This window comes from Apis dorsata, unplaced genomic scaffold, assembly GCF_000469605.1.
Source record: "Apis dorsata unplaced genomic scaffold, Apis dorsata 1.3 scaffold_4, whole genome shotgun sequence".
NCBI classification, from domain to species: domain Eukaryota; kingdom Metazoa; phylum Arthropoda; class Insecta; order Hymenoptera; family Apidae; genus Apis; species Apis dorsata.
In genome coordinates, this window is record NW_006263307.1 from 337959 (window position 1) to 361324 (window position 23366).

At 25.4% G+C, this 23366-nt stretch overlaps 1 protein-coding gene and 1 long non-coding RNA gene across 10 annotated transcripts in view; both read left to right on the forward strand.

The window, feature by feature from the left end:
• The window catches only part of LOC102670871 (cordon-bleu protein-like 1), a 58202-nt gene that overhangs the window by 28836 nt on the left and 6000 nt on the right, over window positions 1-23366 (forward strand). For 3 of the 9 annotated variants that reach the window (XM_031515185.1, XM_031515213.1, XM_031515211.1), the window contains exons 1-8: window positions 1121-1293; window positions 17010-17153; window positions 18172-18316; window positions 19329-19415; window positions 19634-19760; window positions 21547-21908; window positions 22122-22404; window positions 22672-23091. In XM_031515185.1, coding sequence (XP_031371045.1) covers window positions 1136-1293; window positions 17010-17153; window positions 18172-18316; window positions 19329-19415; window positions 19634-19760; window positions 21547-21908; window positions 22122-22404; window positions 22672-23091 — 1726 coding nt within the window. In that variant the 5' untranslated portion in view covers window positions 1121-1135. Of the gene's footprint in view, window positions 1-1120; window positions 1294-2227; window positions 2295-5507; window positions 5534-10195; window positions 10327-17009; window positions 17154-18171; window positions 18317-19328; window positions 19416-19633; window positions 19761-21546; window positions 21909-22121; window positions 22405-22671; window positions 23092-23366 lie in introns of those variants that run through there. The other 6 variants (XM_006607253.2, XM_031515190.1, XM_031515197.1 and 3 more) reach the window with 4 other exon arrangements.
• LOC116186821 lies at window positions 2301-3432 on the forward strand. Its single transcript, XR_004151863.1, has 2 exons — window positions 2301-2692; window positions 2942-3432. It is a non-coding gene; the product is annotated as an uncharacterized LOC116186821 (long non-coding RNA).

Genomic DNA, 23366 nt, shown 5'->3' on the forward strand with positions numbered 1-23366 from the left:
TGATGCAATCGGACCCCGGAGTCTCGTCGACATTGAAACCAACACAGCTTGCGTTCAGTAAAAGCCAGCTTTGCCACGAGTTTATTTTGTATTTTCGAATGACGATTATTATTGTATGGAAGATTATGGTTTCTTTGTGACAAGTTCTTATTGTCTTTCCTTGTTTTCTTTTTCTTTTATCTATGTCACGAACTGGAATTATGCCTAAAGAATGATCTTAATGACTTTTATAGTACACACGTTTCCTTGTTCTTATTTAACTTCTTATTGCCTTTATTATAATTATTATATTTGTCAACTTCTTTGTGTCTACAGATTATATATATTCGATTGTGATGTTTCAACGAAGTTCTTAATACGGTTACAATAGAGCCATTATACGTGCTATTTTAATTCTGGTAATTAAGTCAAGAATAATAATGAAATTAAAAATATAAAAATTACGAGACTTGAAATTGTTATTTTTATGAAATGTTATTTTTTAAATTAAAAAAAAAAAAACTATTATTTAAGTACAAATATAAATACATAGTAAAATTCGAAGTAACCGGTTTTTCTTAATATATTTGGTATCTTAATATAACACAAATTGCTAACGATAAATAAAAATCCTTAAGGCTTTTAATTCAGGTTCGAAAATGTTCAATCGACAAGCAAGAATTATATTATAGAAGTGTTAATTGGTGGAAGAACTCGTTATATAATTTACCATGGACTATTAATGGCGAGAAACAATAGTATTCGTAACTTTCTCTTTTGTGTGCGATGAGAATCGGCCGGATATTGGTCATGTATTACATATAGAGATATTTATGCATTTATGTGATACTGTTGGATTAGAAACAAATTTTATTGCAAATTTTATTTAAATAAAAATTTATTTAAATAAAGAATTTCGCAGAATAAATGAACTTAAATTTTCGTATTCTAAATTCTCTATTTCAAAGAGAAGACGTATATGAGGCTCTAGTGACTAATTGGTAAATGACTATATTGTCATCGAATAATACTAGGAGAATCTCTTCAGAAAAATTTTGATAACATTTTGAGTTAACATTTTCTAATAATAGCTTAGTATTGAAACTTCGAAAAGAATATTTTTCGAGACAGAATTCTAGAAAGTGATTCGCTACACATGTCACCATGGCGAATTCCAAGAAATAATAAACGTATTACTGAACTGGATAATTGCAGTATCATGTTTCGTTGCTTCGATGAATTTATCTCCGTAGCGATATACATGGTGTCCATTATGAGTGGATCATATCTCGATTCGTGGATATTATTTATCAGATATCGATTTTCATACATTTTTTCATAGCATCTTTATCCATCGCTTCTTCGATAAATAAAAAAATTGTATTATATTATTAATTCAATATTACATCGATCTCAATTATCCATTGATTTTATTTAAAAATATATATTGAAGAATTTTGACAAGAAAGATAAAATTACAAAATATTTACTTTAATGCAACAAAAAAATAAGGTTAGGTTAACGGCTTATTCAAGAATCGTTGGCTTTCCAACTTGCGATGTAGTACGGTAGAGGGCGTAATATGGTTGTTTTAATTAATCTAACCTAATTTATATTTTTCGTTTTTGCAATTTTTCATAATAGTGATTTGCTTCAAAGATTTTCTAATGAATATAGTTGGTTTTCATTGGATTAATCCTCGAATATTCTTTATAATCCTATTAATCTTTGATAACCTTATTATTTCTTCCCACTAAGCGAAAGATTCTATTCGATAAACGAGCACAACTTCCGTCTTGGTAATTTCCTTCCAAGCCATTTCTTCGATTTAACGAAGAAAGTTGTTTACTGACTATTCTACTTTACTGACTATTCTACTTTACTTTACTTATACTTACTTATACTTCTTATGATCGACTCATATCATTGATTCGCATCATTGACTCGCATGAATTCTAATTTTTTACGTAATATTTCGAGCAGAATTGCGTGCAAGGAATGCATTGTTGCGCTTTTTACATGAAAGGCTTTACCCGATTTCTGTTGATGCAACCAACGAATGCACACGATTCTCATAAATCAATCTGTTTTTAGTCATCTTATCATTAACCGGACTTATTCTTGCCTTTTTTTTATGATATTAGGAGGCTTTAGAATAAGAAACTTGGAACAAAGTTAAATGATAATGATATTTTAGTATCATATTTGAATGTATTAGTTATTAATAATTTTATTCTCTCTGTTGCAGGTAAGTGAAAATCTTGTCAGGTGGCTGAAGTAATCCATTTTCATTTTGGGATTTAAAAGAAAAGATTGTAAGTTAGAATTTGATAAAACTGAAAACATTATTAAAAGAAAAAAAATTTGATTTTTATTGAATCTATTCATTTATGATCATTCAAATAGATCATAAAAAGTAATTTTAATTATAATGTATTATCACATGAAAAAAGTTTATAATTTGATAAAGAGTGATGAAGATTTCTCTGTATTAACAATTTGAGCGGTTTTTTTATTATAAAGAATTTCTTATTATACTATCATTATGTAACTTTAAATTGGAGAACGAAAGTTGTGGGAGTGGAGAAGTGCGATATAGATTAACATTACGAGCCAGTCGAGTCCACTTTCTCGCATTAAGAACCAAGCTTACAAACACGCACATAGTGGCTATTAATTAAGTCCAAATTTATTTCAAATTAATAATTATAGAGTAACTATTACTCTTCATGCTTATAATAATTTTTGAAATTCAATATTTATTATTCAACTTCTATTAATCTTAAAAATAGATGGAAGGAATCTTCACTTTAGTTTTCAAGGTAAACCTGTTTGCTATAAATATTACAGAACATGATTGATTCTTCTAATAGTTATAGTAATTTATACTTGGATATAATTGATGTCTTTATAAAAAAGAAATAATTAAAATCTATAATTAAAATCTTCAACTATGTTTCAGAAACGCATTTAATAATTCAGAATTAAAAAGCTAATATAGCTAGACTATGAAAATTAGTAGATTTATACTAATTCAATACTTGTTGCTGTCTGATTAAACTTAAATGATGTTTGAAATCTTGATGATTTTCAAAATACATGTAAAATAATCAATTTATTGATGAAGAAACTAATTCATAAAATCATAATGATGATTTCTAGTTTGCTAAATTATTAATGGTAATGTTACCTTCACTTGAATTGACTAATGAATGTTGCAAAAGAAGAGTGGCTGAAGAAACTATTTCTTTTTTACTTAGTCCAAAGTAAAAGTAAAAATTGCTTACTGACAAGCAAAGACTTCAAACGTTGAAAAAAAAATGAGGAAAAAGATTTTTATTTCCTCAAAGAAGTGTTACAAATGGAATGTTTGCATAATTCTTGGCATAGGACTAAATCAGGAAAAATTCATATTATGAAAAGAGGAAATCCTTGTCTAAACAACTTGTATAAGCACATGCATTAATTTCATTAGGAAATATGTTGAACTATTTTTAATTATAATTTATAAATTAATTCTAATTTTATAATTGAAATAATTCTCAAAAAAATAATTAAAGATAATATATATAATTGAAGATAAATTATATTTGGATTTAATATTTGTTAAGTGCATATAAGAAATTTTTTTTTAATGATGAAGATATAAACATAATTTTCTTAATTGAAGGGAATTTTAGTGAACATTTTTTATAATAATTAATATTTTTTTAAATAATTTGCATGATGATAATATCGACATTTTTAAAATAATAAACTTATCATGGCAAAATTTAAAATCAATTATCAATTATGATCAATTATCTGACTATTCAAATATTTTCTATTCATCCAATGTAATAATTATTAAGAAAATCAGAAAATTGACTTTATTAATATTTTTGTCTTCCATTTAAATGCAATCAGGTAATATCTAATTCCAATATTTATTCAATCTACTGAGCTTTATTCTTCTAGTTAGTGTATTTGGCTATCCAATTTCATATCATTAATTATTAAGAAACCTGTCTTTGAAAATGATAATAATAGAGATATATTGGAAAGAAAACAAAAATAAATTTTAGAAATATTTATAATATTCTCATCTCTATAATATGATCATCTCTTAGTTTGTTTTTTTTTCTTTTTATTTTATTTATTTATTTTTTCTTATTATTTTTTTCTTTTCTTTAAACATTTCTAATCACTGATCCTTGATTAATCTTTCAGATCTCTTCTAATTTTAAAATTCTATTTTAAAATTTTTTTTTATGTTTTCTTTAATTTCATTTTAATGATTTATAGTCTACTATTAAGGATTACATTTTATTTATTTTTTAATTCTACTTTCAAGTTTCTCTTTTACTTCTCTTTTTCATTTTCAAATTCTTTTATGTTTTTCTTCATTTATTCTGAATTCTTTTATTGTTTTTTATTATTATATAAATATTTTTTACTATTCTTTTTTTTATATAATATATTTCAAGTTTTTAAAAATATTTATTTTAAATTTTTGAATTCTTGAATCTTTGATAATTCTTCTAATGCTTATGGCAATAGTTCTTTAATCTTGACGATTTCATTGCTCTTCTATTATGCATCAGATGGGCTCATAATCATTTCTAATAAGTAAGTGTACATGTAATGCGCACGCATGATGCGACAAGCAGCCTCTGGAGAAGCTCTCTCCAGAGGAGGTCGCGAGCAAGGCCACTTGGGGCGTTGCCCTCATGAGTTCGATCTCGAGCTTAAATGTGGCTGGTTATCCGCATATCAATGACTGGTTCAGAATCGATCTACTGGGTGTCTTGATTTCATCTTCTGTTTAACTTTTATCTTTTCGTATCAATATCAAATAATTTTTTTTAAATAATCTTCATTTTCTTAATTAATGCAAGCTTGATCTTTTTTGATAACGTTAATTGAATGACGAAAATTAAATCTTCTAAAATAAGTTTTTATGATTTAATTTATGATTTAATCATTGTCAACTGAGAGTTAATTGAAAAATGTTAGAGTTACATTTTTATCATGAAATTCAATTAGAATTCAATCCATGCAAACTCATTGGTTATTTCAATGAGTATAGCGATCATAATCTGAAGGTCAAGAGCAACGCATTGAGAATAATGATTCGTCTGAGATTAAAATGTATGCTAATAAATCGCGTAGGTGTCATTGTTTGAAGAGTAAGAAATATGTAGATGTCAATTGTTCTTATGCTGTTTACAAGCTTGTTACATGAATCCAATGATTCAAATATGTGTATTTTACTTATAAATAATTTTATGGAAGATGAAAATATCATGAAAATATCATTCATATGGAAAATGTAAATATTGTCAAATGAAAACATATTTATTAATAAGATATGAAAATAGACACATTTTGAAATTTATAAAACAAAAATTTAAATCAATATTGAGATTGACGATGAAAAACTTAATTAATTCTCAGTTATCTAGTCTTATGACTACTTAGTAGTTCTGGAAGAACTTTGAGAAACATATCTGTACAATGTATTCGAGTTCCCAGAGAAACATTCTGTGACGATCAAGTTACTCATGGAAGTTATGTAAGTGCATTATCATCTTCTTAAAACAATACCTGCCATTTCCTGCTTCACAAAAGCTTAATAAATTAAGAACATAAAAGAAATAAATAGTTTTTACCTGTTAAAATAGCATTTCAGTATTACTTATAAAAAAGATCATATTAAAGATTGTGGATGTAACAAAAATAATTTTTTGTCAATATTTGTTCCCATCAAAAGTATGCAACAAAACTGTGTATAATAAAGAATATTTAGAGTACAATAGCCAAAATAAAACAAAAATAAATTCTTATTTTCAGTATGATATCCATATATGCATACATTGTGATTGACTTTTTTATAATATTGCAACATTATAATATTTATATGCAATATTTTGCAACAATATTATGTCATGCTGCAAATTGGATTTAAATGTGGTAATTTGTGCAATTTTTATATAATTTTTTTTTCATTAGTTACATCAGGTGCAAATATGTTTCTTCAAATATATGGAGAAAGGAATACCAACTATTTATAGAGCTGAAAGATTATATGTGATATAAATGGCGTTTAAAATTGCAAATCCGATTCTCAGTGTAGCTACAATTTCATATTCAATTGTAACAGTGAGAAAAACGAACGCTTGAAACGTTATTATTGATTCACCGACTGCCGGGAGTTATATAAATCTATGGCGTATTTTATTTTCTATAAAGCATTTTCTGTTACTTTCATTTAAAGAAACCAAGCAGAACACGTTACATGTAAGAAATGAATGTGGATTTATTTTTTACGGATGGACTGGTCAAGATATGTGCCAATGTGAATAATTTACAAATTGAAAAAACTAATACAATTCACCAGGGAATCTATTGCCAAGAAAATCCACGAATTTAAATAAATTTACATTAATTGGAAAATAAAGAAATTATAACTAATCTATATCTGTAATATTTTAATAAAAGTTTGAGAATCTGCTAGATATTATTTTAAAAAATTAATGTGAAATTAATACAATTATAATATCATAAATCTGAATTTCTTAATAGAAATATATGTCTTATTATAACTATATGTCATAAAAGCAAACATATTAATTACGAAAATATTAACTTAATAGAGGAAAAAAGTTCATAAAAAAAAAGTGTGAAAGAATTGTAAAGTGCGATTGATCGCATTATATGGATTGATCCTAATACTATTATTAGATTAAATATTATAATTTCACAAAATTGTCTCCTTAATTGTCACAAAACAACAATTACGTTAGTTGATATGGTTCAATAAATAGTTTTACGAATGCTTATATTTCATGCAGCGATGGCAACCTGTTTCTTTTCTACAAGAAAGTTTTTTCAATGTTCAGTGAACCAGATCGCATCATATATTATTTGAAATAGTATTGGTCATTTTAACGCTAAAAAATATTATCTTTAATGAAAAAACAGTGTAATCTTTTAAAATAATATTTAAGAATTGATTCCTGATTATTAATGGTTTAAGAAGTCTTTGTCTTACCATAAATTTCTATTCAAAAGTGATAATCATTGGAAGACATTTGGAAAAAGGAAATTGAATTTAATTATGGCATCGAATGTTCTTCAGAATGTATAATATTGGTAGTTATTAACACTGAAAAGTATTACCTTGTGAGTACCACCATTACAATTACTCGAAGGCAATATATGAGAGAATAAAAAGAATCGAGTGCATTGGCAAAGTGCAATCGCGTCTTCTTTGGTATTACGCGTATTGCATAATCGTATGTTATGTAATTTGCTCATAAACGGAGGAAAGAACGAAAAGGAAAAAGGCGAACAAGAGAGAGATCGATCAAGAAAGGTCTTTGAGAAATCTCTAATAACAATTTTTTCTTCGCTAATTACAATTAACAAATAGATATTTAATTCATGTGTCAAATATTTATTTATTTTTGTGTGCATATATTTAGAATTAAAAATATGGATTAAATATCATCAAAACGATTATTTAAAAAAACGAAGTAGAAAATAATCAGTTACAAATGAAAAATGTTATAGTAATTTCTTTGTATAATAATCATTAAAAGATATGTAATATCACAAAATATGCGTATCATATGTTTATATATAATAATACAAATATATGTATAATTAATATATAATGTTTTATATATAATATATATAAGATTGAAGCTTGATTACTATATTATTGTATATATTGTATATATTGTATACTATATTATTGTATACATTGATTACATAACGCAAAAGAGAAGAGTATAAAAGAATTAATTCATTCTCCTTCATCTTTTGTGACTCACCTAAATGATTTGTACGTGTTTGGCATATTTATACTCCAATTATAAGTTATGTAGATCAAAATATAATAATTAAAGATGTATTTGTCAATTTTATTATTGAATCAACTGTCTTTGAAAATGTTCACATAATACATAATTAATATTAATCTAATATTGATATTAAATACGTATCTATAATGAAAATGTATACATAAAAACTTATGAAACAATATGAAATTATCAATCTTATTTTAATAGAATTTTAACAAAACTGATTTAATTATTATTATATCATTTAATTCTGAATAAAGATTCATTAATAATCTCATAAAAACAAATAATAAAAATTAGTTTCAAATTATACGATATGACACTAGATAATAATACTAGATAACTAGATAATAATACTAGATAACTTTAAATTAGAAATAACCCTAGAGATCCTAGGGAGAAAATAATTTCAATTTCTATAAAAATCGTAGATTGACATATTTAACTCAATAATATAATTCATAAAGAATATATTATTCCTTTCAAAATTACAAATTAAAAATTCATATATTATTACATATCAATTAATTATAAAAAAAATTAATTATAGCAAGCTAATTTTAGCTGAACAAATAATTGATCTAATTTTAATTTTTAATAGTGAGCTTCATTTAAAAAATTAAAGGTATATTTCTAATTGTATTAGATGATTTAATATTATTTCTTCTTGATTGGGAAGTGTTCGTTGATCTTAATAGCGGCCTATTTTCCCACATATTTCCCACCATTCACTTTGCTATAAACCAATCGTGATTTGTTATCGCAAATCGATCAGTGACCGATAGTAATAGAAACTTTCTTGGTATCGTAACAATCGATTCTATAGTAAGTTTCACGACGGTTATCGATAGTCGTCTAGAGACGAAGTTAGAAATCTCCACTCAATGTGCTTCATTGAACACGCGCCACTTTTTTCAAATCTGTCGATATTTCATTCCACTTAATTATGTTCTGCATCAATGGAGTTGGTGTAAACTGATATCTGAAAGTAATCGATCTGTGATCGTTTCGATCTCACATTTACATAATATAAACACGAATATTTTATATCTGTTGTCTTTGAATATCAAGGAAGAAAGTCTTCCTCTTTAAAAAAAAATATTTAGAAATGTAGTAAATGTGATAATTATGGCAAATTGAAGCTTATATTTATTAGTAATAATAATAGTAATAGTAATAATAATAATAATAATTAATAATAATAAAATGGTTTTAATATTATAGATAGAAAGAGTAGTTATGATTAATATTTTTATTATCGTTTGTGCTTAACTATTCAGTAAATAGAATCTTCAAGTAAAAAAAGGAGAGAAAACGGAGAAAGTTTGACGAATCCAAAAGAAACTTCACCTTGAGGTTATTGGTGTTTTATGACTTCCTAAAAGTCGAATAGTGAAGAGGTTAGGTTCGTGTTGTCATCTGTCCATTTCATCTATATGTTTTTAAAATTCTCATTCCATATGGGAATTTTTGTTATAATAAATTTTTTTATTTCTAATTGAAATTAATTTTTATAGATAATTATTTCTCTATTGAATCTCTATCAATAATTATATCGATTCAAAGTAATACTAATATCAATTCAATTGGAAGTTTGTAATTTATTTCACATTTAAACATAATTCAATGTTATCTTTAAGTTCAAGTTAAAGCAATTCTGATATAGTATCATTAAAATTAAGATTAAAAAAAAAGATAAAACGATTAATTGTTGAGTCCGTGATTGACTCAGCAAATTTTCAATCGAAAAAAAAAAGAATCATGGAATTTTGTGATTCATAGTGAATGTTTGATTTTGCAAGAGTCTAGGATTTCTCGAACAATTTGCGGGAAAGTAAGAACGAATAAAAAAATGAAAAAAAGAGAACGAGTATTAGAAAAGTAGCTTCTGGGAAGACTGTATGCTGTGAAAATAGTGTTTTCTCTTTGAATAGATAGTTTTGCAACTGATTCACTGATCGATATACCTCGTTCTCGACAATACGATCTCGATTTCTCGGCCCTCTACATCGAGAAAATTATTAAATCATCTAGTGAAAGGATTTTATTCGTAGATTTATAAAAATCGATACATAAATGTGAAATTTATTTATTTTTTTAATATTTATATCAGTTATTATTATTTTCTATTTTTTTTTGTTAATTTAATTATAGTTGATAAGAATCGAAGAAAGAGAAAATACATGGAATTGCGTTAAATAATATCAACTTTCACGAAAATTTTATTCAACAGTAATTTTGATACTTTCCAAATATAGAAATATTACAATAAATATTAGAAACAAAAAAAAATTAAGAGCAACTGGAAAAAAAATATATATCTTACAAATTTCAATATAGAAATTATCTTTTTTTATGAAATTATTCTTTTACTTTGTAAGAATATGAAAGAAACGAAGAAGATCGAATTAAGGCTGATTTATCCATGCGTAAATAATTGCTTATGTTTAAATATTCAGTGCACGTTGATCCTTGATGTGCTCTGCCTCTTTCCGCTCAGGTATGTAGAGCATTTCCTTTAATACAACCGGTATTTCTATTGCGTGTAGAATAGGACCTCCAAATGGAATCGCAAAACTCGTTTCCAAATGAACGGCGTGGTGCATGATATTCAATAATTGCATGATGGTGCAGACTAAGTCGTGAACCTACTTCGTGGTGGCCCTGTTCAGCTATTAACCTACATTCGATTTCATATGATATCACAAGTGAAAATATGAAAAAATGATATGTTTTGCGATAAACTTTCTTAGCTAAGATGAGAAAATATATATGTTTATGCTTCAGATATAATTAATAATTATTTATAATAAAATTCAATTATTCAATTAATCTTTTTTTAATTTTTGAAAATTATTAAATCATTGAATATATTTTTATTGTCCAACAGAAACTAGAATTTTCTTACAATCAATGAAGTATAATATAAAGCATTTAAATGCTCACAAATGCGGGATAATAGAATTGGTGCATACACTTATTAATTATATAATGGACAAAAAAAAAACAGGAAAAAAGAAAAAGAATGAGAGGCAGAGATATGTACCATAGCTTGAGGCCCCCCGCCTTCCTAAATTCCAATAGCGCATCCCGTTATTTCTCCACCTGTCTGATCATTTTGTCGGAATAATAATTGACCACTTTCCAGTCTGTTTACCGTAGAAGTGATCGCTGTAGATTATGAATGGAATGAGTCAATTGTTTCTCATGATGTTCTCTGAAATATAGTCTAATGAAATATGAGTATTCAAGCAACAAATATCCCAAAGATATAATTTTCATCCTAATTTAACATTCATTCCTAATTTCTGCAAGATATGTAAGTTTTTAAATTTTTATAATTAAATACAATAAAATTTTATTTATATGAATAGATAATATATATATATATATTTATATTCTTTGGAAAATAGATATGTAAGTAATTCATATATATATATATATATATTAGTTTAATGATTCTTGATAATGGAGAAATTTTTTGAAATTTTTAAAAAATTTATTTTTCTATATAATTTTTTTAGATGTAATTCCAATTGCAAGAGGTTATTTTATATTCTAGAAAATTTAATAAATTATAAAGAAAATATTTTCACTACAGAGATTAGATTATTAACAATATTCATAAATGCTATTTAATATATTTTAATGTCTGAATATATTTTAATGTCTCATGTGAAAATGACATGAATAAACTATTTTTTGATTATTATAACAAAATTATACAATATTGTTTTCTTATGATTATTTTGTATTTACGAGTACTATCCAAGAAATAGCACATGGTAATAGCATCCTGTCTCTGGAAGAATTATATCATTTCTACATAACTGATCGTGAAAGTGTACGCAAGTACCAGGATATAGTGTTAAGTTTTATGTAATCATAAGAAGTGTTGTAAATTCCAAAAGAACGCGAATTAATGGTAATACTTGTGTGTATTCTGCATTCATTGTATGCACAAACAATCGACACGCATTGCATTGCGATCTTTGTGGATTAAAGATTTTTATTACGTGTACATTAGCCTGTGAGACAGACTGCTTGTCGAAAGCATGCTGTATTGTTTGGTGATGTGCGTGACTATTTTATCAATAAGTAGTATTTCAGGATTAAGAGAATACTTTAAATGCTGTGGTAATATTCTAAAATATGTGAAATATATAAGTATATTATTTATACTTATAATTAATAAATAATAATTAATAATTTTGAAAAAAGTTAGAGACAAACGCATTAAACTGAATTATATTGTACAATGAATTATAGCATAATATCTAGAGATTTAATATCATGTGACAATATCACATATCATGTGACAGATCGTATGATACCTGTTATTTGAAAAAGTTAAGATTATAACTACAATAAAGAAGCTACAATAATGAGTAAAAAAAAGAAGATATGAATAGTTAAAAAAGAAAAAATAAGCTAACATCAGTTAGGTTATAGACATATCACGGTCAAGGTTGTCTACTTACTTGACAAAGATGAAGGCAAAGAACAGTAATATATCATGATCATTAAAATATTTTCAGAGCAAAGATTTCATTGTTAATTGATATTATATAGTAACTTCATTTCAAAGACATTTATTCACAAACATGATTTCTACTCATTAATTACTGTTTTATTCATGACAATATAAAAGTTATATATATAATTGTTGATATATAGATATTTCATTTTAAATTTGTCTGATTCATTTATAGAAGTTATTTATATTATGATATTTATTACAAATGATTATGATATTATGATTTTTGGAATTTATATTTATATTAAATCAAATGTAAATTGTTAAACTATATAGTAAAGATAATTAAATATTTTAAAAAGTTATATTTATTATTCATTGCTAATATAAATGAAAAAATAAAATATTATTGAATATTATGTCAAAGGAAGCATTTAACATTTTTGGCATTGAGATGAGATAACCATTGAACTCCTAACTACTAGCTATTTGTATTTTTTTGATCATTTATAAATAAGAATTTTCTAAATAAATAAGGATTCTTTAATTATTAATTATTAATTATTATAAAATATAAAACTTATTCATAATAATATACATACAGAATAATATACAGAAATAAATTAAATTAAAATGCTTCTAATAATATACAATTTTCTTTATTATAAAGAAAAAAGAAAAAAAAGTTTATCAATCACAAACAGGATATATTTCTTTTATTTAGTATATCTACTATTTTTTATTAACTATTTCTTGAAATAAGATAGCAAAACAAGCAATTTCAGAGCGCTACCTAGCAGGATATAAATCACGGCTCTTCCGTGGGATTTTTAACTGAAACCTCGGTCAAGAAAATACAGAAAAAACATTGATATTTCCTGCTTACGAGGCACCTAACCAACGAACCGAATCGCAAGAAATATCTTAAGGACGGTATCTTCTAAATAACTAGGGAACATATAATCTGTAAACCTCGATACGTTGATTGACCAATTATCTTTTCTGATTCGTGCAGATGCTGGACGAGAATAAAGCTGTTACTAGGAATTTGAAGAAATGATCACTAATAAAAAAAGATGTAGAACAAGTGCAATTGAAAACTCTAGGAGTTTTGTATTAAGTATATTATTAACAGATGAAACTTAAAAACAACTAAAGAAAAAAGGAAAGAAAAAAGGAAATTAATGTATATTGATAAAAATTTATTAATTATTACTTATTAATTAATATTTGTGAATAGTAAATAACATAAATCTACTATGTCAAATTAATTAAAAACCATTTATTATATGAGAAAATATTTTAGATAGAAATTGTATAATTGAAAATAATCAAGATATAAATGAATTTCTAAAAAATTCTAATTTGACAGTCAAAGGTTTTTAAGATATACATATGTCTTAATTAATCTGGTCATATTTTATTTTAAAGAAGACTTTGTTATATTATTATTTCAAATTATTAATTCAAGAGAGTTATTAGTTTCAAGAAGTAATTAAGATAAGTGAAACAAATTAATAGCAATCGATTTCGTAAATGTTTTCCATAAAAGAGCTGGACACTTTGGTAATTCAGAGTTTCTGTTGCAAGAACGGAATTAAATCTGTGGTTTAACGTCTCCAGGGTACGCATTGCCCCCGCCTCATTACCGTGCTTCTTTCTCGCATACACCTCGTGGTAGAAAACGTGCCTACCACGGCAATTTATTGAGCAACCCACTACCACGAATCGCTTTAGGGACGCGTCTAGAAGTCACGTGCACCCGCACGTGGTGATACTCTTTGACAGAGTAAATTTGAAAAAGATTTATTAATTTATGCTTAGTATAATGTTGTCGTTTCTAGACATCTAGTATAAGCATATGCCAAATCTTATTGTGATTCATAGTATATTAAAAGATTTCAAAAAAAAGTATAATTTTATAAAGTTAGTTTTTTTTTCTAATGTGATATCGAAGTTCAAAATAATTTTTTTAAATAAAATTATATATTTTTTAATCTAATAGCTTATAATAATTTTTAGGATATATTATAGATCCTCAAAATTTATAAAATACTATTATTTTTATAATTTTTTATGTGAGAATTTATTTTTATTTGAAATAAGAAGACTGAAATTTGATATTTGCCAATTTATTTCTTTCTTTTTATTAATTTTTATAATTTTTATCTATTAATTTTCTATGTTCATAGGATAATCCTAGGATAATCTATAATCTAAACAGAGATGAATCAACATTTCACCGATTCGAGTTTATTAATTTATTATATACACAATACACGATACTTGCATAACTGGTTGTATTACATGCGTGCAATTAACATCGATGGCTGCTTTTGCCATTTTTAAGTGATAGTCGATTATGTAAAGAGTCTTTCTTCGAGATCCGAATTATATAACGGTATCATTCCTTCGATATAATCATCGGTTACCCGTGACTGGAATGATTGATATTGAAATAGGTGTGTGGATCTCAATTTACTTTCCTTGGTTATCCAATGAAAAATTTTGCCTTTAAGCGATAAAACAATTATATTAGCTATCAACTTGTTAAAATTGTATCAAAAATCCAAGGGATAGATCTTAAGTGCAATAGATGATTCAATGTAAAAAATTGAATAAGGTATGATCATATGAATTTCTTTAATAAAAATCTCTTTTTCCGAGAAAATTAAATTAAAATTATGGAATTTCTTTCATTTTAGCCAAATCATTATAATAATAGCAGACAGATGCAGTTAATCTGCTGCATCAAAAAATTTTAAGTTCAGTTTTCTTATAAACTGCATTATAGAAAAATATTACTCTTCACTTTTTGTTTAAACGTTTATAATTAATATTATGAAAATATTTTACTATGTTAATGAAACGTTGAAATGTGATTCAAAGATTGTCAGTTTAAATGAAAGGTATTTTTTAATTTAATAGTTCTATTTACTTTGTATTCGAAAACCTGACATTGTAAAGGAATTTTAAACGACTCCAAGTGGTCGTTTTCCTTTCAACGGCCAACAGTCACGTTCATTCAATTGGCAAATGTCGCAATAGTGTGCGAGAGAGTCAGTTATGAAATCACTGATGAAACCATGTTTTCCTCTGCGACTTCAAAATAAGATTCATTCAGAATTTTATGTTATCATCTTTTGTATAACATTTTAATATAATATATTTAAATCTACTAAATGGAATGGTAAAAGAGTAGATATTATTTTATATTAATACATTATAAGATAATTGTTTAAAATTACAAAAAAAAATATTATATTAATCACAGTATGAAATTGCATTCATTTTCAGAGAAATGCAGACATGATATATATACAATATAAAGTGTGAATTGGGCTACAAGTATCACATTAAACGTTCCTCTATATCTATTCTTGCCAAGTCGGATAAATGGTAATCAATCTCTGTCTGCTTTATTTGACACAAGAGACCGATAGGATAGATTGCGTTATAGGAAACGATACTCTTTTTATCACGTGTTTCGTCTTCCAAGTGTCACCGTTCCACTATATCATTTTACACGCGTTCCAATATACGTTACTTAGATATTCATTAACATTGATAATTTAAGTTTTTTAGTTACAGATGTTATATATGTGTATATATATAAATATATATGTTATACATGTATATGTAACATCTTTATAATTATTGAAATACCAAGAAAATATCTAAAGACTATGATAAATATGATGAATAAGTATCAAATAAAATACTGAATTATTTAAGTACTACTGTAAAGTATTTAAGTTAATATTGAAGTACTATGACATCAAAATAATATAGTTCCTAAAAATTAAAATAACAGTGTGAAAACATAAAAAATTATATTACATTGATTTAAACAATTTAAAAGCAAAATAAAATTATTCTTTTAATTGATTGCTCAATCAATGAGATTTGTAAATCTTATTGAAAAATTAAATTATAAGATTTATCGTGATTATTTGAAATATATAGATTTTAACGTTGTATTTAAGATATATTTAAGGCATTTAACAATCAGATAATCATTGTTCGTTCCATGAATAAATTCACTTCTTTTTCAATAAAATCATCGAGATTAATTCAGCCATGTTTTGAAACGGCCACGGATGATAACGATTGACATTGAATACTTGCGTGACATGGAAACATAAAAGTGTAATCGATGTATGTTTGCGGAAGCCATAGAGAATTTGTGTCACGTTTGTTTTAATGTACGCTTTCATTTCGTATACATTGAGAAATATTAAGAAATCGTCATCAAAATTGTTTGCAGAATTATTGCTTGCTGAAATTGCCATATAAATGATACATTAAAATGTAAACCTAATGACTTGTATATTTATGAGAACAAAAAGTATATAACACAAAGATATAATAGATATGCATGCTAAACAATATTTCTAAAAAGCTATGCGGTATTCACAAAATAGGATTGAAATACAATAATAATATAATAATAATATATAATTCTTTTATAAATAATATTTATACAATGTTAACATACTCATAAAGCATTTGTAAAAGATCGATTTTAGGAATCAAAGAAACATAAAAATTGATATATCAAAGCATTGATTGAGATTTATTTATTAATTTTATTCTAATTTTATTTTAATTTTTCTATAACAATATTTCTTTCTTATTCTTATTCTTATTCTTATTAAGTTGATTAAATATTTTTTTAATGAAAAATTTTCTTTCTTAATTTTTAGAATTAGAGAGGAAAGACCATCCAGAATGGTTTTAACTGTGACCGAAGACACACCAGCAGACATGCTGGCCGGTAGTATGGAGCTTCTGGTCCAGTTACCTCGGGAACATCATCTTCAAATGCAAAGAGTCACGGTACAGAGAAGGTATACATATTTAATCTACTCTATAAATTCTTACAATACGGCCATGGAATAGTTTTAAAATGATTTCTATCACTAAATCCAGCTTTATTTTTATTTTCTAATTATTGTTATCGTCTGATTGATGAATCAACTAGATTTAACCATTAAAAAATACCTAAATGAAGTGCGTTAAAATGAACATTTAATAAAAAAAAAAAATTTATAATATTTTATAATATTTTTGATATCTTCAGTTTTAAAAGGCTGAAAAGATTTTAGCGATAATCAGAATTCTTATCGCACAATCAGTAATTTTTATATTAATGACATTATTATATTAATGTTTCTGAAAGTTAATGAAAATAATCACAATTCAATCATAAAATGAATTGTAGGACAATATTTACAATATTATAATCATTTATTTTTTACGTTTTATTTTATACTTATATTTATATTTATATTTACATTGATTTATATTTATTTATTTATATTTATATTTATACTGATTTATTATTTGATGATTATAGGTAAAAATAATGTTAAAAAAAAATTTTTAAAGTACAAGTGCAATCTTCATTAGAAAATTATCAATGCTTTTTAATTACAAATAGTTCTCTTTCTCTCTCTTTCTTTTTTTATTGATTTCTAACAAATTTTTTGTTTGAATAGAATTTTTTCTACTTTCTATAAATTCTATTTTCTATAAATATATAATTCTATAAATTTCTATAAATTCGTTTCATGGAAATGGTAACGAATAAAAAGATTAAATTTTTTTAATTAATAAATATATACAATATATTTAGTTTAATTAATAAAATTGTTTTATGAATAATAATTTCGAATTATTAATAATTTTGAACTTTTTACGTTTTTGGCGCAAAATATTTATGGTTCAGGGATTTGATTTTTCAGAAATGTTAATGCAATGTGTTGTAAAACAATATAACATATGGCATGATAGAAGATCTATTTTCGGTGCTCAGATTTCCATGAACGAATTCTAATTATTTTTCTTGATTTTTTCTATTTGCAGTACGCCGATGATGGATCTCCTCGTGCAAATCGCCACGGCTCACAAATTGACAGCTTCCAACTATACTCTCCAAGCGATTGGAGAACGTGGGATGGTTTTATCTCATCAACCCAATACACCAATTGGTGCGTTGGATGCACTTCAGGTATTATATGTACACATTATGAAATGAATATACCACATGCATATACCATAATTGCTCTTTTTTTTTTTATAAATGCAAAAGTAAGCAAAATAGTATTCATTTTAAATAATTTCTATTATATTCTTTTTCTTGTTTTTTTATAAACAATATATTTATATTAATATTATTTTATATTTTAAAGAAATGATTGAAATATTTAGAATAGATATTTAATTATGATTTTCATTATTCTTAGTGAAAACTTTGATAAAAATTAAAAAAAAATTTAATTTAAAGTTACTGAAATTATTTTACTCTAATTAAATCTTTTTTTTTTTAGAAAACATAAGAATAATAATCAAAATTCTTGAAAAAAAATAATAGCTTGAACAAACAAATTTCATCATCGTTTATAATAAAAAGTATTTCATTTTTTGTAATTAAAAATGATAATAAAAGAGGAAATAACTCATACTCTAATTCATAGAAAATTTTTTTAAATATGATATTAATGAAAATTAAAAAAAATGTTGATGAAAAATGTTAATGAAAAATGTTTGAAAATTATTATTGAATAATTAAGAGATATTGAAAAAAGTTTTCTTTTAGAAATTTTAATTAAAGAATTTTTTTAAAGAATTCGAACAGAAAATTAGAAAAAGAAAATACTGTTTCTCCATCTTTTTTCTATTTAAAAAAATGAAGAATTAAATAAAGAAATAAAGAATTCCACGAATTCCTTGAAAAATTCCATGAATTCATGAGTATAGAAGTTTTTAATTCTTATAAAAGAATGCTTTTAATCTTTTCTAATTATATCGTATTTAATTTGAACTATTTTGTTATACATATCTAATTTTTTTCAAGATCTTGGCTATTTTTGCTATGCTTTTCAAATTGAATAATTTTCATATTTTATTTCAATCGTAATTTTCAGCAGAATCATTTATTATAAAATATCAAATATATTGAAAATTATTTTACCAAAAATAAATATTTAAACATAAAAATTATTTTATGTTTAATGTTCCAGGTAAAATTATTACCTAAACAGGGGACTTTGGTACCAAGAAAAGCGAAACAAGTTAATCAACCGTTTGAAACTACTTTCAGGTTACAGGTAAAAATATGAGAATACAAAAATATATATATATCGCATATATTTGTTGCGTTAGAAATAACAATATTTAAACTCAAAATATTCCGTAAACATTTCCTTATAAAGTGGAAACTTTAGACGTTCTAGTTTTATCACCATTTTTAATATCTATTTTTATATATATACAATAGTTTATCAAGTAACGTGCTGGAAAAATCATGATTGTGCAATTATTGTAGGTACATTTACCAAGAAATCAATTGTATGTATCGAGAGTCAGTCCCAAGATGAACTTAGGTGAGATTTTGGAAGAAGTATGTCGTGAAAAAGATCTAGATAAGAACAAATATGAACTGCGTCACCCAGGTAAATAATTTAATTTTTATGTGATTAAAAAAAAAGTCATAGAAAAGAAAAAGAAAAAAAAATAGAAGTAGAATAACAAAGATAAAATTCTCAAAGATATCATTAAAAATTCTAAAAACTTGTTTGAAACATTAATAAAAGAAGTGAAAACATTGACTCAAAACCTAGAACAAAAATTAGAAATTAAAAAGTTAAATAAACTAGCGACGAACTATATTAAGCAATTAAAATGTTGACATAAGATTTTAAGAAAAAGAAAACAGATTTATTATTTGATTCACACAACGAAGAACTATTTGATAAAATTGTGTAAATAAATGACGGATATTTGTTGAAAAATAAGAATTAAAATAGATTTTTAATTAAATTGTATTATAGTACTATTTTTATGTGTGTGATTAATGTGCACATTAATTTGGAATAAAATTTATAAGCAGAAATGTCAATAACTGCATACTTCAGTTAGATTTACTCGGATCAATATGGCTTCTGAAGCCATTCTGATCACGTCTGTATAAATATATGTGTACATATATACATGTATGTAACATGAAATTCCAATCCAATTTTCTTGGAAATCTATACTTCTTTTTATCAAATGGATAAAAATATTTTCAAGAAAATATAATAAGATGTATTTTTAATTTTTTTCTTATTATAACTTATAAAGAAACTATGGAAGATATTTTTTTAATCATTGCTAATTTAACTCATAAGTTCAGAACAAGTTTTCTTCATTTCTTTATGAGAAATTTATTGTAATTTTGATTTACATAATATATATTTTATAATTTAAAAAAAAATTTATTAAAAAATTAGTTTAAAATTAATTTTATATATTTTCCAATGCCCAATATTTAAAGTTAAAATAAATAACTTCTAATAAAATAACAGGACTAATAAAATAAAAAATTAATAAAAAAAATTACAATATTTCCTTTTAAACTTTTATTTTTATTTATTATAATAATAATTATACTATAATTTTAGTAAATAATTTAATATCACTTGAAAATGAAAATTTCATATTCACTGTGTAGATGAATATCGAAAATATCCTACTATGTTCGACTATAACTAGATTTACTAGTAGATGACTCGACCATCCTCTATAGCCTATTTCCAATACTATGAGTACTAGTGGGATCTCCTCGATTATATATCTCACGTTGGTGCACGAGATATTTCAGTTAGCTAGTTACACCAAGCCAGTTGTGTTAAGATCGCTATCGCAAGGTTACCGGCCGGCTCTTCCACTTGTTACTCCTAGTCGTTAAGCGTGCGTACGCATTGCTCTTTGGGTTGCTTGTCCTCGCAGAAACCGATGTTTCCTTACACTTGTTACCGATCCCTTGGATCTGTAATAATCTCTTTTTGTGCTTTTAAACCGTACCTCAATTGGAATTCACTTTTTGGGGAGATTGATTCTTATATCTAAAGGATTTTGATCCATTTTGGAGAATTATAGTTGATCTGTATTCTCATTGTGAGGTACTGTATTTATTCTATTTTTCAATATAGATTTCTTTATTAAACGAAGATTCCAATTTGATTTGAATTTCAATAAAGTTAAACAAAGATATTTTTTTTAAAAAGTTTGATTTAATGAAAAGTTTTATTTTAATAAAAATAAATTAATCAAAATATCTTCTTTTCTCTAAATGAAGTTTAAATTATATTAAAGATTATTATGTATTAAAAAAAGTTCATATTCACATAGAAATAATCTTAAAATTTAGAATTTTAAAAAAGAATTAAAATATTAAAAATTGATATTCTTTTACAGCAAGCTTGGAAACATTGGACTTATCATTGTCACTGCAGGATTACCACTTACAGGAAGTTACTCTGTATGCTAGACAAGGCAGAACACTAGGCTCAGCTCTTAGCACTCAGGATATAATGGCTCTTCAAAGACAAGAAGAGCGACGTAGGCAGCAGGCAAAACAAGGTGTCTTTGGATTTGTATTCAAAAAATCCAAAGAAGGTTCCTTAAGTACAGATAGTCTTGGTGAACGTAGTGCGTCACCAGCAAGAAGTGACGAAACTGGAAGAAGTACGAGTCCTCTACAAGCACCTACTCGACCTCAAAGAAAACGGAGGCCAGCTCCAAAGCCGCCTATTCAAGCTCAAGCAGAGATTAAAAACGTTAGTAATTTTTCTACAATATATATATATAGTAATATAGTAATTTTTCTTTATTACTATAGATATAATTTTTTCTATATTATATGCGTATATTATAAGTATTATATGTATAATTTTTATTTATTTATATATACTATAAAGTTCGAAAAATTTTATTAATAAATGTATTAAAAACTGGCATTTTTTTGACATAAATAATGTTAATTGTTTTAGGATATTGAAGAAAATTCTGGAGATTCTAGCAAAGATAAAGTGATGATTAGCCACAGTCGAAATAGCAGCGATAGTTCTGGTTATCATGAAGCTTCTGTGTTAAGTGATAATCCAGATTCCGCGGGAAGACTTCCAGAAACATTGCCCAGAAGGAACAAAGTTCCTTTCGAAATGTCCCGGAAATTAGCTCAAACGTCACAGTCCAGTAAAAGCCTGAATAATTTGGCTTCTGTACCTGGTACACTTAGTCATGGCATTAGCAATACTTCATTGAGTTCTACAGGTGTAAATTTTTCTTATATTATTTTAGGAATGAATAATCTCTTTTTTTATAATCATTCTACTAGTAAATTTAAAATTTTTTTTAAATTTTGATTCTAAAAATATATTTTATAAAAGAATATAATTTAAAATAATCTCTCAAGTAAAAATATTTCATTCAAATTAAAACAATTGTTTTTTTTCATTTATTAAATTTTATTTTTATTTATTTTTATCTTTTTTTATTTTAACTTTTATAATGAATAGAATTTTTTTTGAACTTTTATAGGATTACGAAAGAAAAGAGTTGCACCTCCTCCGCCAGTAACTAGACCTTTATCGTCAGCGATTTCTACTCAAGCATTAGAACGTATAGTTGACTCTGAAGAATCCTTAACATCAGATATGGATCCTTCTAAACCTCCTTCTGACATTGGTGTTCCATCTAAAGCGAATTCAGATATAGAAGAACGTCCAAAAGCCAACTCAGATATTGGAATAACAACTGTTAGCTCAATATTGTCTTCGAGTATTGATTTTATAAAATCTGATACTACAAAAGTAGAATTAGAATCAAAGAGCGGCAAATCTGATCTTGAATCGTGTCATAGATCTGATTCTATAAATGTTAAGTTACCCAGCACGGAGTCAAAACACCCTGCACCAATAGAAGATGCTCCTCTAGATGCTAGAGTACTGCGGAAGAGAGGTAAGCTAGTGCATAGCTGTGATAATATAGACAACAATCTTCCTTCCTATAGTTTTATGCCTATGAACAGTTTTGAGACTGTAGGAGAAAGAAGTAATTTTATAAAGAAACATACTAATCTTTTTGATTTAGAAAAAATTAAATTACAATCAAAAATTCAAGACTATAGTGCAGATCAAAGGATTAAAATTTCTGATGATCTCAATTATTCTTTTGAAAATTGGTCAATTAAACCCAAAGTTAACTTTTTAAAATCAAAAAATAATCATTACAAA